The sequence below is a fragment of the Pogona vitticeps genome, chromosome 6, assembly GCF_051106095.1.
Source record: "Pogona vitticeps strain Pit_001003342236 chromosome 6, PviZW2.1, whole genome shotgun sequence".
In the NCBI taxonomy this organism is placed as follows: Eukaryota; Metazoa; Chordata; class Lepidosauria; order Squamata; family Agamidae; genus Pogona; species Pogona vitticeps.
This window is the reverse complement of record NC_135788.1, coordinates 1,371,813-1,390,751: the sequence shown is the minus strand read 5'-3', so window position 1 is coordinate 1,390,751 and position 18,939 is coordinate 1,371,813. Positions and strand designations below refer to the sequence as shown.

General features: G+C 50.7%; 1 protein-coding gene across 1 annotated transcript in view; it reads left to right on the top strand.

Moving 5' to 3' along the window:
* LOC110082544 (unconventional myosin-Ig) overlaps positions 1-15,191 on the top strand; it is a 52,843-nt gene extending 37,652 nt beyond the window's left edge. The window contains exon 22 of the mRNA XM_073002715.2: positions 14,226-15,191. Coding sequence (XP_072858816.2) covers positions 14,226-14,382 — 157 coding nt within the window. The 3' untranslated portion in view covers positions 14,383-15,191. The remainder of the gene's footprint in view (positions 1-14,225) is intronic.
* The last annotated feature ends 3,748 nt before the right edge of the window (positions 15,192-18,939 follow it).

Below are 18,939 nucleotides of genomic sequence, written 5' to 3'. Positions count from 1 at the left end.
TCTAGTAATGCTTGAACCCGATGGCAGCCAGCCCAGCTGATTATCCAGAGAAGGGCACCTAATGACACAGTTCCTAATTAACTTACTGCAAGAACGGGTGATGGCTCTTGAAAAAGGATTAGACTTAACGCTGCCTTTGGACTCTTCGTTCGTTCGTTCGTTTAGTCGTGTCCGACTCTTCGTGACCCCCTGGACCAGAGCACGCCAGGCCCTCCTGTCTTCCACTGCCTCCCGGAGTTGGGTCAAATTCGTGTTGGTCCCTTCGGTGACCCTGTCCAGCCATCTTGTCCTCGGTCGTCCCCTTCTCCTCTTGCCTTCACACTTTCCCAACATCAAGGTCTTTTCCAAGGAGTCTTCTCTTCTCATCAGATGGCCAAAGTACTGGAGCCTCAGCTTCAGGATCTGTCCTTCCAGTGAGCACTCAGGGTTGATTTCCTTTAGAACGGATAGGTTTGTTCTCCTTGCAGTCCAGGGGACTCTCAAGAGCCTCCTCCAGCACCACAATTCAAAGGCATCAATTCTTCGGCGGTCTCCTTTCTTTATGGTCCAGCTCTCACTTCCATACATCACTACAGGAAAAACCATAGCTTTGACTCTTATGTCCTTATTATCATTGTAAGGTTACTGGGGGTGCCTCCTTCTACAATTACGCCGAGCAAAAGAATCCAGGGAGGGCTCCCTGCGCTGGTCCAACCACCGGCTTTTCTTCACGGAATGGTGACTTCTTCAAAGTCATCGTGAGAAGCAGACTGATATTTCTGACTGAAGCTCATCCAAATACTTAGACCCACCTTTTTGGAACAAATCTTGGGTCCCTTTCCCCAGTTCTGGGGCTGAGGCTGTGGTTCTCCAGCTGCAGGGTGGATGAGGAAAAGGGCCAAGTCCCAAGGAGGTGGGGTGGGACACAGAGGCGGGGAGAGGTTTCTTCCTGTACCCGCAGCCAGGACCCACCGAGGATGGGGGGTGGGATCCAAATGGACGGAGAGGTAAAGGGAGCTCCCCTGGAGAGGGACCGAAGACCTCTGGAGCCCAGGCATTCCCTTCTCTCTTCCCACGGGGACCAAGCGGATCCCTTAACCTGGAAGCCCCAAGGCAAGTCAAGAGAAGCCTCTCCCTTCTGCTTTCCACTGGCTGGGATTCTTAGAGTCCTAGACTCCTGGGGTTGGAAGGGGGTCTCTAAGGCCATCGAGTCCAACCCGCCCTGCTCCAGGCAGGAATCCAAGTCAAAATATATTCAGAGACATGCAGCCACAATCCTGATGATGTCACTGCTACGTATTATGCAGATTTAATGCACAGGTCATTGTCGTAGCTGGCTTTCATGGGAGAACTAGGTCATTTCAAGAGGAAGAAGTCTATCTGCAGGCAGACAGCAGAGCTTGGACGATTTGTTTATCAGTACAACAAGTCCCAGATGGAGGAGGGGACTCGCCCCATCATGAGAGTGACTGCAGTCAAAAGAGCTGGAAAAGTTACTTTGAGGGCGACTGCCGGAGGATTTTGGGAAGTAAGTTTTCCAAGCTTTGGTAGTCATGATGGCTAGACAAGAAATCCAGGTGAATATGCAGTAGACATGAAAGGCCAGAGTTTTCCTTTTGCCCGGCATGTCGGCCTCTCAGAAACCTGTGGATGCTGGCCAGGTTGGGTCTTTGGTGGGATCAAACTTCTGCTTGCTTGCTTGCTTGCTTGCTTGCTTGCTTGCTTGCTTGCTTGCTTGCTTGCTTGCTTGCTTGCTTGCTTGCTAGCTAGCTAGCTAGCTAGCTACATTTGTATACCGCTCCATTAGAGAAAAAATTCTATTCCGGGTGGTATAGCATTCAAATGGCATTCTTTTGGTATCTGTTTTAACAACTGGTTAAAACAAATACCAAAAATAAACAAATATTTAAAAGATTCACAATATAAAAACCAGATGACACCAAAGCCATTTACAGAAGCAACAGGACAGGAGACGAACCCCATATCATTCTACGGCAGTACAAAAGCCCCCTCTAAAAAGAAAGGTCTTGAGTTCTCTTCTGAATTATGAAAGGGGGGGGCGCCCGGTGTAGCTCCTCTGGGAGCTGATTCCATCCGGCTGGAGCCACTGTGGAGAAGGCCCTGCTTGTCATGGAAGGCTTTTGGGCCGCCTGGTCGGGGAGGATCTTGATCCCTTCCCACTGTCCTGCTGGTCTGTGTCTAAAAGGGTGGTTTGTCCTCGTACCCATCCGGGTCCATCTGTAGGGCAGGGTCAGGCCACAGCAGTCTGTGGGCTCTGCCCCATCTCCACAGCAGGTGACAGCTGGTCTTCTATAAGGGCCCCCCAGCTTCCACCCCCAAGGTCAAGCCATCTGCTCCCGGCAGGCAGCTGCTGACGCACGTCTTGATCTGACCGAGCGAGGAGAAGAAAAGAGTGGCAGAAAGGGAAGGAGGCCGGCCGGCTGGGGGACAGGGATGGGGCAAAAAAAGGGGGGGATGATGGTGGTGGACAGATTCCCACTGCATTCCGTTAGAGCTTTGTAAAAGGGGGTTGTGAGTGAGGAGCCGGTCCTGGCTGCCTGGAAATGATGGGCTGCAGGACAGCTCCCAGGGCGAGGCCAGGGTTGGAGTCCTGGAGGTGCCAGAGAGACCGGTGTGTGTGTGTGTGCAGAAATCAAACACAGAGGAAACCGTGAAATACCATTTAAGAATTTGCAAAGCCTCTGAGAACAGAAGGTTCAGTTGGGCATTCTTGGGCTCCTGCCACACAGTGTTTGGCAACATCAGCATCCTCCTGCAAGGGAATTGTAAATAATAATAATAATAATAATAATAATAATAATAATAATAATAATAATAATAATAATAATAATAATAATAATAATAATAATAATAATAATAATAATAATAATAATACAGTAACTGAACTCCCAACCTCTGGCTCTATAGTCAGATGCTGAAACCACCGAGCTGCTATTTAATGTCCACATTTCCAGCCTTTAACTGAAGGATAGGGCCCATCGTTTCCAAAACACAGGTTACCAGTCTGGTCTTGCAGCCCAGAAACCTCTTCCATGTCTTCTCAAAGCTTGTCTCTGGAAAGATAGAAACCCTACACGTGCCAAGAATCAATCTGTTTTTCCCCCCTTTGCATAATGTTGACCTATCCCCCAGCATAAAACAGTCAAATCCTGAGAATCTGCTACATGTGGGCTGAAGCCCATGGAGGTATTTTGAGGGCAACCCGTCTAAACAGGATGAATCGATTTTCCTGGAGGGCACCGGATTTGTAGGTCTAGTCTGGCTTCCACCATGGAGCCGGAAAAGTGAGCCGCTGGCCGTCTTGTCTGGATTTCAGTCTTAAGCTGTCTGTGACTAGCAAAGAGGCAAATGACCTTGCAGTTCACGGCAAGTGGTTTTGTATCCCTTGGGGAATATCTGGAAACCCTCTTAAAAGTCACTAGTTTTCCTTGGAATGCCTAAAGCTGCCTCCCACTCAGCCAGACCCCGCTAGTACCTGTGGCCGCATCTGGTCTGTGCCAGCCTCCATCAACTGCTATGTCCCAGACTGCAGCTGCTAAGTGTGCAAGTGCTACATTTATATTCTTCTTTTCTGCTGCACAACCATCCTCGTACAATTAATACGCACAAGGGCCGCACCCTGTGCAGTCCTAGGCACACTTAGGATTCAACACGGTTTAGATTTAGCCCCTTGGGGTCCCGATTTCAGAAGAAAAGCAGCACAAAAGGCAATCAGTGAAATCAAGACGTTTGCTCCCAAGTGAGCATGCCAAGGACTGAGCTTTCCATGGAGAAAGAACCCAGAGAAATGTCCCCCGGTCCTATAATCCCCGTCATATGGGACTACAACCCTCATCCGTGATCGGCCAAATACGCCGGCTGCAGTGGTGGGAGCCCTCGGGTAATAAACTCTGAAGCAGCTTGTGAAGGAAAAGGGAACCGAAACCGGTGTTCTCGGTTTGAGAGGAACTGGCCGTGGTGCTGAATGGAGAACTCCTGGTGAAGCCCAGTTCTGCCAGAAGGCGGCTAGTCATGGACTTCTCTTTCGGCCTTCCTCCTCCTTCTCTGCAGCTGGTTGGGAAAAGGGCAGTTTGCTAGCCCTTACGGGATGAGACCTGTTTCCTGCCATGTATTTCCTCATGTTTCTAGGGATGTTGAAAGAGATGTGGATGATCAGGGGGTTGGATGATCGGTCTTTCCTCCTGCCCTTCGAGGAAAGACTGCAGGAACTGGTCATGTTTAACCTTGAGAAAAGAAGATGGAGGGGTGAGAGGAGAGCACTTTTTCAAAGACTTGAAAAGGTAGTAATACAGAGCAGGGGCAGGATCCATTCTCAGTCATCCCAGAGTGCAGGACATGTAATAATGGGCTCAAGCTACAGGAAACCAGATTTCGGTTGAATATGAGGAAAAACTCCCTAACTGTTAGACCAGTACAACAATGGAACTGATGACCTCGGGAGGTGGCGGGTTCTCCAACCCTGGAGGCCTTCAAGAGAAAATTAGGCACTCACATGGCAGATACCCTTTGACTGGATTCCTGCCTTGAGCAGGGGGTTGGACTCGATGGCCTTAGAGGCCCCATCCGGCTTCATGATTCTATGTGAGAAGCTGCCAGATACAAGATGCTGGGGAACCACCACCCACTTTCCCTTATTTGGAGGCAGCTTAGAACCATCAAGTCTTGGGCTTCTGCCTTGCTTGGCACCCAAAAGCTTCCTGTGGCTGGCACTGGCCAATCCTAGTTTTGCTTTCTGTAAGCTGGTCTACCTCAGCGGGTCGGAGTGGCTAGCTGTGGAAAGGGGGCTGGGAGTTAAAATCCCTGCTGTGCTTCGTGGTCCCGGGGCCAGCCAAGATCACGTGGAGTGTGTGTGTGTGTGTATGTGTTTGGTGGGGTGTTGTGCTCTGTCACCGGTGTGGCTTTGGGCAAAGGTGCACAGTTCCAGAACAAGGATCTAGGGAAAAGATTCTCTTACAGAATTCTTAGGGTGAATTACAGTGGCAAAACTGGGGGAAACTACAAGAGTTGTTATTATGTCCTATCGGGTTGCCTCTGACTCATGGTGACCCTCTGAAAGAGGGGCGTTCTCCAGCATGTCCTGTCCTTAGCCACCCTGCTCAGCTCTTGAAGACTCAAGCCCATGGTCTCTTTTAGGGAATCGTTCCATTTCATATTTGGCTGTCCTCTGTTCCTGCTCCCTTCCACCTTTCTCTGCATTATGGACTTTTCCAGGGAATCCTGCCTTCTCAGGATGTGCCCAAAGTGGGACAGGCTCAGTTTTGTCATTTTTGCTTCCGGAGATGGTTCAGGCTTGATTTGATCTAGAACCCACTTCTTGGACTTTCTGGCAGTCCCAGGTATCTGCCAAGCTGTCCTCCAGCACCATCTTTCTCAAACAAAAATGTGTAACCACGCAACTGCTGGATAGCTCCGTGGTTTAGAGGTTGAGAGTTTGATTCCTTTCCATGCCTCTCCGGCAGGGACTGGACGTGATGATTCTTAGCTCTATGGTTCTAAGATGGTGAGGATGATGAATTAGACAAAACTTAACTCCTGCCCATCTTTGTATGCAATTTCAAGGAAGGTCAGTAAGCCACAAGGGGAGTGAATTCCGTTAATATAAGAATAGCCTCATTAGCGAGTAGGCCGCTTGCTCTGGTTTGTCTATTTTCAGTTAACACCTGAACAAAAAAACAAAGTGTGACTACCGTAAATGGAATTAAAAATTTTGCGGGATCTGTTGCACTTCTCCTGTGAAACGGGTTGTGCTGTTCTGGAGTGCGAGACGTGAAGCCACAGCTCTGTAGGAGGTGTTCACCTGTTAACTAAGACTTTAATTTACACTTCTGAGTCTTTGTGAAAAATCGTATTTGCAAAATGAGGATGGGACCAGAGAAAGAGAGAATTTTTCTTCCCATATTGCACAGAGCTCATGCGATGGGGATTTATTTATTTTTTATCTGGTTTGCATCTAAATATTTACTGTATGAATTTTCTTCGTGCCTCTCCCACCCCACCCCACCCCACCCCAAGCTCGTTTGGAGGTGGCTTGCACCCATTCCTTCTTGGGTTGTTGAAGAGAGTGGGATGTTTCCAGAGCTGAAATGATGAGGTTGTGAACAGGGAAATAAGAACATTCAGAATTCACATACCCATGAAGTTTTCCCTCTCTGGCTTTCCATCCATCGCGTGGCTGGCCATGCAACCAGGTGGGCAACTCTTACCCACTGAGCACATGATGCAGGAGAGCATGACGTCCAGCCAGGTAAAATGCCTTTGCAACTGGTCTGATGTGATGCTCTCCAGAATAGGGTTCCAACAAATGAGATTTAAGTTACCCATGTCAATCCAGTGCCACTGATTTCGCTGGAACGAAAACTGGAGAAACTCAGTTGGAAGCCAATGGAAGCCTTAGAAATGTTACTCCCCCCCCCCTTTTTCTTGGACCTTAATCCCTTAGCCAGTCGCCCGGCTTCCAGGTGGACTCTGGAAGTTGCTGCTCAGAAATGCAACTTTCCCATCACTTGGAGTGGTGGGGGTGTAGGAAGATGTGCAGAAAAGAGGAGGCATGAAGAGAAGGGGGGAGAATGTGACGAGCCCCACCCAGGGTTGGGGTGGGGACAGCAAAGAACAGACCAGAGGCCCTCTAGTCCAGCATTGGGCTTCCACAGTGGCCACCCAACTGACCATGGGGAGCCGACCAGTGGAGCACCCCCGGCCTGACATCCTCTGTCAATTTGTAGGCAGAAGCAGACCCCCGGGAGGGTACCTATCCATGCTGATTAACAGCCCTTGATGGTGCCTTCCAGACCCCCTTCAATATTGTCCAAGCTGGCAACCAGGTTGGGCTCACTTGATAAGAAGAAAGTGAGCCGATGAAGGGGGGGGGTCAAAGTTGGCTTCAGTTGTCTGGTTTCCAGATCCCCAGCCATGAGGTTCCCCCCCCCCCATGGTAGCTTTGGCAACAGCCTGGGCATTCTTACCCACTGGCACGCCTGAGAGAATCACGACCAGAGTCCCGGAAATGTCACACACCGGTATGAACGAACCCACTTGTTTTTAATTTCCCATTTTCTTGGAACATCCCATGCACCAGGGAGGTTTAGGAATTTAATTTTGTCCCAGTTTTGCGATCCTCACCCATGTTGTCCATCTCTTGCTCCCCTGACCTGTTGCGGGTGCCTGAGAGCCAGGGAAATGGTTGCTAGGTAACTGCCAGAAAGCTCGTTAACTATCCAGATCTTAAATAGTGTGCTAGGAAAGAGAGAGAGAGAGTGTGTGTGTGTGTGTGTGTGTGTTAAGAAAAGGGAAAGACGTGTCCAGGTGAGAGGAGCAGGTGGGGAGGAAACCTTACCTCCAGGTGCTGGGGCAGCAGTAGGAAGCCGATCTGGATCCATTTCTGGTACCCGGCTCTAAAGCTGTCATAACTTTTGCACCGATGGCCTCCATCCATGGAAACCGAAGGGAGTATCCATGGGGAGCAGCGCATTTTCCTCTCTGTCCAATGGCTTGTCTTTTTAGCCTAGCGGGAGGTCAGCAGCTGCTTTTAATGGTGCCATAAAAAGGCACCACCAGGCGATGCTTGCAATAGAGACACACTTTTAACCACCCACCCAAAAGGCAAGTCGTGTTTTTGAATGATTAATAGAATAACAGTTTTTTTAAAAAATCATAATCATCACGGCTTTCCCCAGCAGAAATGGAGTCCAATGCCATGTGGGGTGTGTTTGATAAGTAGAGATGTGGGTCTGTCTGTCTGTCTGTGGGTCTGTCTGTCTGTCTGTCTAACCCGTCCTTCAACCAATAGAACGTATCACAACATAGAACCAGAACTTGGAAAAGGCACGTCTTTGGACTACCGCTCCCAGAATCCACAGACCACAGCAAGGCCATGGGGTATGTTGGCGGGGGGGGGGATTCTCAGAGGGGTCGTCCAAAGCAGAAGCTTCTCCTGGCTCTGTATGGGATGCTATGAATCAACCATAAATGCCCAATTCCCACACAGGATAAGACACAAATTCCCTACAGAGTTGGAATCCAGAACTAGGAAAGTTACTTTTTTTTTAGTGGCGGGGGGAATAGAGTTCCCAGAATCTCCCAGCTGGCATGGCCAATAATGACTGTGCTCTCCGTGGTGTTCTTGGAATTGTTCATTAGTTACATGAACGCCCCACATTTCCACGATGCTGGTGTGCCTCTCTCTCCAGAAAAGTCCGGGGGGGAAAATAACTTCTGCAAGACTTGAAGGAACAGATCCCCAGGGAGATCTCCCTGATGATTCCCTCCCGGATGAACCTCCATGAATCAGACGGGTCCCCTGGATGGGGCCCCTGCCCCATCACCACCCCACAGGGTCTGATTACCTCTTGCTGGTTCAAGTGGAGACAAGCCTTGAGCAGATCTTTGTCATGCGCTTGCCTTCGTCTAGGACCCTTTAACCAGCCAGAAGTTGCAACGACCCCAAGGCGCAGGAAGGGGGGGGTCATCTCAGACCCTTCACGCTCTCCCAAGAAGGAAAAGTCGAATAGAAACTGATCAAATAAATACTGCGATAAGGAATAAATGTATTTGCTGGCACTCCGTCCTTTCCCATCCAAGAGCAGCTGTGAGGAGGGGAGGGAGCTTGGCACTTAGGTTTCATGACCTCCACTCCCAGATTCCCCCAGCCAACATGGCCAACAGTGGGAGGATACTGGGAGTCGTAGTTCTGGCCAGTTTGTGGTCCCGGCTCTGAGCCGGCCGCTCGCTGGTCCCTCTGAGCCACTGCTTGTCTCCTTGGCAGCGGCAGAGGGAGGACTCCCTCCACATACATACACACACCCGCCCGCCTTCCTCGGCTCAGTCGGGCCTGCCTAGTCTCTTCTCATAACAGCCTCTTTGTTCCTCCCGGTGCCAACCACGTGAACCTCCTGGGGCCAGCCCCTGCCAGCGCGCCAGAGCGTGGTCATGCCTCCATCTGCCACGCTCCGCCAGGGCATCTGTTTCCGTGGGGGGCTGGGGCAGCCGGGAAGAGAGGAAAGGAGTGGATCCCAAGAGGCCGCTGGTCAAGCTGGGCTGGAAGCGCCCGCCTCTGGTTGGCATGCGCCCAGTTGCCGTTGGACTGTCATAGCAGGAGAGCTAGTCCCTGATAAAGGAAAGGAACTCTGCACATGGCCCGGGTGCTTTCCCCCCCTCCTTGTTTGATATGATCCAGAATCACTCTGTCTCTCTCTCTCTCTCTCTCGGCATTCTATGTGGGTTCTGGGACAAGGCGCCATGAACCCCGCTTTAAGTAAAGCTGCTACTTTGGCCGGCTCTGCCTTTCTAGAACTGGAAACGCCTTTGTCTTCCCCTCCTGTATGAAAGCTGAGACTGGACAGAGAATACCTTGCAGGCCCATTTGCCATCAATCACAAGGATGTGGGGATCTGTGGGTCCCAAAGCAAAACTGCCTTTCCCACTGAGAGCAGAGCCAACAGTTGTGACCTTGTTGATGGATGGACATCCTGTCCTTTTCCCACCTGGAAGGGGGGGGAGCTAAGGCAGCTTACAGACTCCTGACCCTGGTGCAAATAAAACCACAAAGTCTGGAATGTGGAACTCTTTGCCACAGGATGCCGTGATGGCATCTGACCGCTAGAGGCCTTGAAAAGGGGATGGAGGAAAAACCCACCGCAGGTGGACAAGCCCTGATGGGGATGGAGGATCATCTCCAGGCTCTTAGAAGGAAGGGACCTCCAAAGGCCAGAGGCAGGGGAAGAGGGGGATCGGGAGAGAGGGATCTGGTCGTCTCATGGGCTCCTAGAAGCATCTGGTGGGGCCACTGTGAGATATACAGGGAGCTGGACTCGAGGGGCCCTGGGCCTGATCCAGCACAGGGCTCTTCTTCTCAGGTTCTTATGGTCTTATGTTCTAATGCCTAAAATGATCTGTTTTCTTCTGCCTGTGCTCAGGAACCCGGGCCCTGCCCCAGGCAAAGTCTGGAGACGTTACCTTTTAAAACTACCACTCCCAGAATCCTCCAAAGAGCACGGCCATTGCCAGCTGGAATTCTGGTAGTCCTGCACCAAAGGAGCCAATTCTCCAAGCCCTAGCATCTCTGTCACGTAGCCCCCCCCATCCTCCCCCCCCCCAGTTTCAGTGGGAAGGAGAAAGCCTTCCCACGCAGGCTGCCTTCTGCCCAGACCCATCAGGCAGGGAGGGGGCTTGCAAAAAAAGGGACAGATGTCAGCCCCGGGATGCCTTACACCCTCGGCAAGGAGGCAGCCTGGGGTCGGAGGTCGCCTTCCAGATGGCCCTACGCGTGTGACACACAAAAGGGGGGGATGGCACAGCCCCTTTGCAAGGTGGGAGGAAGGCGGCCCCTCTTCCGGCGGGGCTTCCCCATTGAGAGGGGCCAATGAATGAATCAAAGCCCACACTCTTCACCTCCTAATCCTCCTTCCGAATGGAGAAGGGGGTGGGTGGCGGGGTGGCTAATGCATCACGCTCCCAGCCTTCCCATATGTTTGCAAGTCTGCTGCTGACAGGCTCAGGAGAACCAGAAGGGGGAGGAAACCTGAAAATTGGGGGTTGAGAAGCAGGACGTTTTAATTAGAAGTATGGAGCAGCCGGGGCTTTGGAAGGGTTCAAAGTCTGCCTGGGGAAGCATCATTACCTAATGATGAGGCCACCAGCTTTAACTGGGAGATGAGTCCGCTAAAGATTTAGAGTGGAGATGTGCAAAATACATGGGGCCGGATCTGTAACCATGATTAATTAGGCATCTGGGCCCCCAATGCTGTAAATATGGTTTTTTCCCCACAGTTATTTCATGGAGTAACTAAGTTTTGTTTGCAAACAAAACAAACAAACAAACAAACAAACAAACAAACAAACAAACAAACTAACTAACTAACTAACTAACCAACCAACCAACCAACCAACCAACCAACCAACCAACCAACCAACCAACCAACCAACCAACCAACCAACCAACCAACCAACCAACCAACCAACCAACCAACCAACCAACCAACCAACCAACCAACCAACCAACCAACCAACAGGCAACTGACTTCTAATAGACTCCAAGAGACAAAAGAGAGGGAAATAGAACACTCAGCAGAGAGGCGGAGCTCTCTTTGAATTGAGAGGCAGGAAGGAATAATTGATTAATCCTGGATAGATTGACAGCCAATCCAGCTCAGAAAAGTCCCTCCCCAGCCAAATCTACTACAGGCAGCATGCAAGGTTGTAAAAACTCCAACCCTTCTGGCCATCTTCAGGCATGTGAGGGGGAAAGAAAAGCAAGTATGTGCTCATAAAAATTATCTTTCCATGGAGTGTTCATTAGACATTTTTAAAAAAGGACTCAAGTGGCAATTTAAATGCAATCTGATTTATTATATCGCATAGGTTGGTCAAGAAGCTCTTGAGGCCTTCAAGATTTTGGCATGAATTTGGATCTCCCAGCCCCTTCCAAACTCTGCTTTTTTGTTCAACCCCAGCTTCTTCTGCCTTTCTGGTTCTGAACCACCTTCCCTCTGGACGCCAGCCCAGGGCAACTTACGACTGTGTCTCAGATTTGAGCTACCACCATCTTTTTGCAAGGCTTCCCCTTCCTGGCCTTGAATCATGTGGTTGCTGACCCTCTTTTTTTCCATTTCCCGGATGCTCTTGGCTCCTCTCTTTTACCGCAGTGGGTCTCCTCTAGGCCCTCCTTTCAGCTGGGCCGGTGGCATCAGGCTTACCTCAGGATCGAAAGGCCCGGAGGGTGGCTTCCTTTCCAGGTCCTTGCACTCCCAACATCCTGCTTCCTTATTTGGACCACAGGAAAAAGGGCTCGGGACCTGGTTACTATGGTACTCAGTTGGTCCCCAGTTGTCACGGCGATGGTCGTCCAGGAAAAGACGTGTAGGATTGGGATGCATTGAGAACGTGGGTTAAGCTCTCCCATCCGTCAACCAAAAGAGGGGTGGATTCTCCATCATCAGACACCCTTGAGGATGCTCTGCTAAACAGGTTTCCTTGGGGAGTAGATGAGTAACGTGGCAGGTTGGGGGCGTGGTAGCACTTTAGGCCACCCAGAGGTAAACGTATTAGCCATGGCGGTTTATACAGCAGGCGGCTAAAGCAACTAGCAATTTGGAGCCATGAAAGGGGACCTCCCCTAACTCTGAAACAGCCGCCTTAATTTTGGGAGGTCTGCCAAAATCCAGGCCTAAGTGCCTCCACCCCCCCACCCAACCCCACAAAAAACACAACAATACTTTTATTTGAGCACATTTTCAGTGGCTGGGTGGCTGTGGCCGTGGTTTTAATTCACAAGTAAGCAGGGATGGATACTCGAGTCGCAGGACTCCCTGTCGAGTCAGACTTAAGCCACATCAGTGACTCGAGTCAGGTTCCCCCCCCCATGACTTTGATTACTCAGAACCCACCCACCCCTCCCTTTTATCTTGGGGGGGAGACTCAGGACTTGGTGCCAAAGGGCACAGGGGCAGGCTTCCACGTGGAGGTAGTGGGTCTGTGTGGGGCGCTCTCCTCTGCCTGCCGCTTAGAAGACTTTGCAGCTGTGAGAGCACCACATCCCCCATGGCCGGCCAGCCGTTCCCTCTCCAAAAATAAACTTTTCCCCGAAAGCTAGCGCAGAGCAGAGGATGGGTGCTGCCTCCGACGCCTCCTCTTAATCATGAGTTTTGCATCAACGCCATGCGCGTTCCTGCTTTCACACATCAGCGATGCATGTGATTCCTTCCACAGAAGTATCTTCCCTGTAGGGCTTTTCTAACATGGGTTGTTGTGACCTTCAAGGCTTCCTCCCTCCTTCCCTCTCTCTCTTTTTCCCCCTCCCCTCTGTCATAAACCAGCTCTTTCTTCCCTGCAGGCGGAAACTTCACTGTCCCAGGCTTCGCCTTCTCCCTCGAACCAAAAACAACGATCTATCTCGTCAGGGAAGCCCTTTCAGCTCAGGGGCCAAATCTCCCTTCCACCGGTGTTTTCAGGGGCCTCGTTCCACTTTCAGAGCTTCTCATCCTTTCTGTGTCCTCCACGAGAGCTCTCACGCACTGGCTATTGTTTTAAAAAACCACAATAGCAGTGTTGTTGTTGTTTAGCCATTAAGTCGTGTCCGACTCTTCGTGATCCCATGGACTGGAGCACGCCAGGCCCCTCCTGTCTTCCACTGCCTCCCGGAGTTGGGTCAAATTCATGCTGGTCGCTTCGATGACACTGTCCAACCATCACATCCTCCGTCGTCCCCTTCTCTTCCTGCCTTCACACTTTTCCAACATCAGGGTCATTTCCAGGGAGTCTTCTCTTCTCATGAGATGGCCAAAGTACTGGAGCCTCAGCTTCAGGATCTGTCCTTCCAGTGAGCACTCAGGGTTGATTTCCTTCAAGATGGAGAGGTTTGTTCTCCTTGCAGTCCAGGGGACTCTCAAGAGTCTTCTCCAGCACCACAATTCAAAGGCATCAATTCTTCAGTGGTCAGCCTTCTTTAGGGTCCAGCTCTCACTTCCATACATCACGAGAGGAAAAACCATAGCTTTGACCATGCGGACCTTTGTTGGCAAGGTGACATCTCTGCAGCGTAAATGCCAGCAACTGTAGGTCTGGAGGAGGCTACAGAAGGTCTTATAAGTTCTACTCTAGGGAGGGCTGGCCTGAAGGCACCATGCGGCTGAACCCCATGGTTGTTACTCCACCTGGTTTATCTCTCTGCTTTTATCCATGTTGGCTTGCCCATGAGGTTTTTGCTTTTTTTGTTTTTTATTCAAGGTTTCAGGGGCTGCTAAGCTGTCCTTTTGAAAGAAAACAAAAAAGCAAGAACGAAAAAGTTCCCAGGACAATACACAGAATCCCAGGTTTCATTGGAAAATAGGGTTCTAGTCCTCATGACCTCTGGGTTTTCCTCCCCTATTTCTCTCTCTCTATCTATCTCCCTTTTAATTGAATAGTTTGATATCTTCTAACTAAATGTTATATTTACGTATTTCTTGCCCTTCCTCTACCAAGGTTCCTCCCCTCTACTTTGGAAAATAACCGGTTTACTCCCCAAAGGCTGTTTTGACTTGGGAAAGATTTAGTTGCTGGTTGTCTCTGGAACCAAGGAATTTCTTTACAAATTTGCAGGAGGTCCTTTTCAACCAGAGCTTGGAAAGGCCACACCCACAGGGGATTCTGGAGGTGGTGCTCCAGAAAAGAGTAACGTTTCCAAGTTCTGTTCCCAGACCCAGCGAGACTTCCCTCCTCTCAGCTTCTCCTTCTCTTCCCTGGGGTGGCAGGACCAAACAGAAGCTGGACCTGAAGGTGTCGGACTGCATCCAGCTGAACCTCCGTGGGCGGAAGAGGCTAGTCACGGTGGAGCCACGGGACGGCGGAGCCACGCCTGACTTCGCCAAGAGCCGAGATGGTTTTGTGCTCTACTGGCCGAGGCGATGAGGAGGGAATGGGGGACGGCCCTGGAAATGGCATGATGTGAAAAGGCAAGGGAAGAGATCTGCCAAGGAACAAGCCATTTGCAAGGGTTGCTGCGCTGGTCTCTTCCGACAGAAATAACAGAGCGTATTCGGCCCCGAACTTAAAATCATAGAAAAGTGGAGTGGGAAGGGGCCTGCAAGGCCATCCAGTCCATCCCCCTGCTCAGTGCTTAAAAGGCAGACACGTTTCATTACAATACGAGCTTTCATGCCTATTGTGGTTGAAAACCGGTAGTAGCAACTAGACAACTCCTGATCGAATTAGTGGGGCATTGGGTGAGTCCACCACTCTGTAAATTCCATTGCTGCAGTGGGCCTTCTCTACCTGCAACAGGTGACTGGGTTCCAACCCATGCCCGCCTCCTGTACTCCATGCATCAAGAGAAATGGGCTTATGCCCCATAGCTTCATAGCTAGCCCCAAGACCCTCTGTTGTCCTTACAAGTCATTTTCCCCCACTTCCTTTTCACTGTATTGTTTTCCAGTTTATGTTTCTTTAATTATTATTTTTAGGGGGAGGGGAGGAATATTGCAATAATGTACTTTTAAAACCCCCCCAACGGTTCCACCCTAGCAGAAGGCTTTCCAGGTGGAAGTGTGTATCTGGGGGAATCAAGGAAACCTGGCAGACACACAGATTACCTAGACAGTGGTTTGTTTGTGTTTTTTACTCACTGGGTTGAGAGAACTCGTCATTCTGTTTAAATGACCAGAAGCCATTTCAAATTTTGCATCTGTACAGTTCAAAGAGACCATGTCGTTCTATGGAAATTTATGTCCTGTCTTCTTTATACGGGTCAACCGTGAACCTCGGATGGGATGTTCTGGAGACCTTTTGCAACAGAGGTTTCTTTTTTTAAAAAATTAAATATTTTTTTTTAACCCCACCTTTCTCCTTAAAAAAGATCCAGGGCAGCTTACATCAACAGTACTTAAAGCGAGCAACAGTGAATATTCAAATACTAAAAAGGGTTTTTTAAAAAAGAGAATGTACTTAAAAACATGAGCAAAAGCGAATGCAAAGCAGTAAAGCACAACCATTCTTTTTAAAAACGCCCCACTCCGGCAGCCAGTCATTCGGGGGGAGCTTGTTTGAAGAGGAAGGTCTTGGCCTGCTTTGCGGAAGGACAGCGAAGATGGGGCCAGCCGGGCCTCCAGTGGTAGGGAGTTCCGTTTTCACGTTGGGGAAAACCCTTGTTCACGGCTGGGTGCCTGGCTCTCCCCGCCATCCTCAGCCACGTCTCCTCCTTCCCATGAGCCCCCCTGCTGTTTCCCCACGTGGCCACTGGCCACCCACCCCAACAGCCAACTGCCCCCCAGCCTGGCTTGGCTTGTCCAGCTCAAGATCAGGGCGTGTGGCCTGCTGGACATCTGCCTCCTCCGAGTGGCCGGAATGTCTTCAAGGGTCATTTCCCGATTGATGGGAGCGGGGAGTGGCCATCCAGGGCCACGTGGGAATGTGTGTGTGTGGGGGGGACACACACAGATGCCATGGGAAGGCAGGCTGGATCACTGCCAGAATCATTACAGATGCCTCCTGGACCTGTGGATTGTGTCAGTTAACCATTGAGCTGGGCAGATTCTGCTCACAACTATCAACGCCCCCCCCCGATCATTTTGGCCTGGTAGATGTACATTTACCCCCGTCTGGCCCACCGAGCAGCCTTTGACTTCTGGGGAAACACTAAGAAGGGTTTGATCCTGCCCCCCCCCTCCCCAGCCCATGCAGGAAGCCACAGCATGCCTGGACTGGAAAGCATCCTTTCCAATGTGGGGTGGGTGTGGGGGGAGAGAGTGCGGTCATCGCCTCCATCCCTCCGTCGCCTGAGGTCGCCCAGTCGTCCTTGCAAAGAAGGGGTCAGTGGCCCAGACTCACGCCTGTCCCTGTCTCAGCTCTGCCTTGTTTCATCAGCGGGTTGGACGTTGCCGTCCCCCGAGAGCTACAGCTGACCTGAAAGAGGACACCTCCTTCCACGTAGAGGAGACAGGCGTGTCTGTGCGAGAGGCAACCGGCTTTGACAGCTGGCAGCGTCAGGAGGTGGCTGAGACGCCTCGGCAGCCCCGGGAAGGAAGCATCGCCATCCGAGGCCAGGGTTGCTCCCGAACTCCTCCACCTATACTGAACGGATCTGCCACAAGGGCCACACACCTTAGGGACCACTAGGCTTCCTGGCTGGGGGATGCTGGGGGTTGTCCTTACCTTTGCAAACTTTAAATGGATTAACTCGTGAAGTTGAAGATTTACCTTTCAGGTCCTCCACGGAGCTTGCAAACTGGGAGCCATGGGTGAGGGGGAACCTTTGCCCCTTCAGAGTCTTGGGATTACAACTCCCATCAGCCCCACCCAACATGGGACAGCAGTAGGGCACTGAGACAGTTGTGGGCCAAAGGTCCCCACCCCCTCGCAATAAAGAGACGGGCAGGCATCTTGGAACCAGCCAGGTGTCTCTTCTGGAGGTCCAGCCTCCCTTTGGGCTCCCCATCGCCCAACCCAACGGAAGCGGTGGCCCACCTCTGTGTCCCAGCTGTGCCAGGTACTGCGTTGGAACATTTATTGTTTCGCTTCGGGGCTACACGGCTAGATGACAACCATTCAGGATGGGTGCACAGCTTGGGAGGAGGGGAAATCATGCCCTCCCCCATCCCAAATATTTGAATTAGACCGGACTTCTCCAACGGCCACCCTCCACTTGTGTTGGGCAGGGTAATCCCAAGAGGAAGAGAAAGAAAGAATAATGTTTGCAAGGTCTAATTCTGCAGAATGCTACCTTGTACGGCTGCACTGCCTTAAACACACTGACCCTGACTGCTTCTGGAAGCTAAGGAGGGTCAAGCCTGGTTAAGACTCACACGGGGGAACCACACCAGGGACTTCCAGCTGCTGTACTAGAGAGAACATCTAGCTCAATTGTAAAGCGAAGTGGTTCCGTTCTGACATCTCCAGGTAGTGCTGGGAACAGATCCCATTTGACACCGGAAGACTCAGTGCTCCTAGTGAGAACGGACAATATTGGGCTAGACAACAGCTTGCCATCTATCTCCCCTATGGGTTTGCCCAGGTGCCATTTCTCCTAGCTGGTTTGCCCAGATGTGCCCCGAGGCTTGTGCCCCATATTTGGGGTTTTTGACTGATGCCGAGCCCAGCCTGGGAAATCACCCTGTTTAGTTTTCTCCCAGGCCTCTTGTATTCAATAATCAGAGTTCTTACCTTGCAAAAAGGCCTGGTCCCTTGAATGGGCGGTGGGTTTTAGTTTTAAAGTCAAAGCAAAGCAAACTGTGCTGTTTATATGCCGCCCCATAGTCCTTAAATCCCTCTCTGGCCAGTTTGCAATTTAATGATGCAGGCGAATTCCTGCACCATAAAACTATAAACCACTACGTTCCTGACATGTCCGAATTCAAGGCGAAGGGAATGACAGGAAAGTGGAAATCGCCTTTCAGCAGTGCTCTCCCAAAAATGCTTCTCAGAAGGGGGGAGGGGCTAATGACGTAATTGTGAGGTCCAAGATGAAGTTGGAAGAGACACCCAGGGTTGACGCCTCGCTCCTGGCCGGCATGTTTCCTAGAATTTTCCCTTGTGTACCAAACTGTTCATTCAGAAGGGACAGGTGTTTAGCAAGTACGTCAGCTGATGACAGGGAAATGAGAAGGATTGTTCATTAGGGAAACGAGTCAACTGAGGACAAACACCCTGGCTGGGAAGAGCAGCAAGGAAACGAGGATGCAGGTAATCGGGAGCAAGTTCAGAGGAGAGCAAGGTCAGGGAACTAGAAACCAAGCCCTAGGAGGAAAGATGGAAAGAACTGGACAGGTTTAGCTTTGAGAAAAAAGACTGAGGGGAGATAGGACAGCATTTCTCAAAGACTTGAAAGGCTGTCATCCAGAGGAGGGGCAGGATCTGTTCTTAATCATCTGTGAGTGCATGACATGCAACAATAGACTCAAGTTGCAGGATGCCAGATTTTGGTTGAATATAAGGGAAAAAACTTCCTAACTGCTAGAGTAGTACAACAATGAAACCAGGGACCTCAGGGGGAGGTGGTGAGCGCTCCCACACTGGAAGCATTCAAGGGAAAAGTGGAAAACCCTCTGTCAGATCTGCTTTGATGTGTATCCCTGCACTGAGCAGGGGTTTGACCCAACTCCGGGAGGCCGTGGTAGACAGGGAGGGCCTGGCGTGCTCTGGTCCATGGGGTCACGAAGAGTCGGACACAACTGAACAACTAAACAACAACAACAACAACAACTGAGCAGGGAGTTGGACTGGATGGACTTCTAGGCCCCTTCCAACTTCATGATTCTGTGAAAGTGGGTGAAAGCAGCTTGCAGAACATCCTCTATAGAAGCAAGGCTGAGATGCAATGTCATTTGGGGTTAAGTTTTGATTTTAAAGGAAAATGGAAAGGATCTCAGCTAATAGCTCAGTAGCAAACAGTATGTTTGGCATAGGGATGTAAAATAAAAAAAGTGAGCCTTGTATTTGCTTAGCTTCTTGACTTCCTGCCCACATGCTTATTCT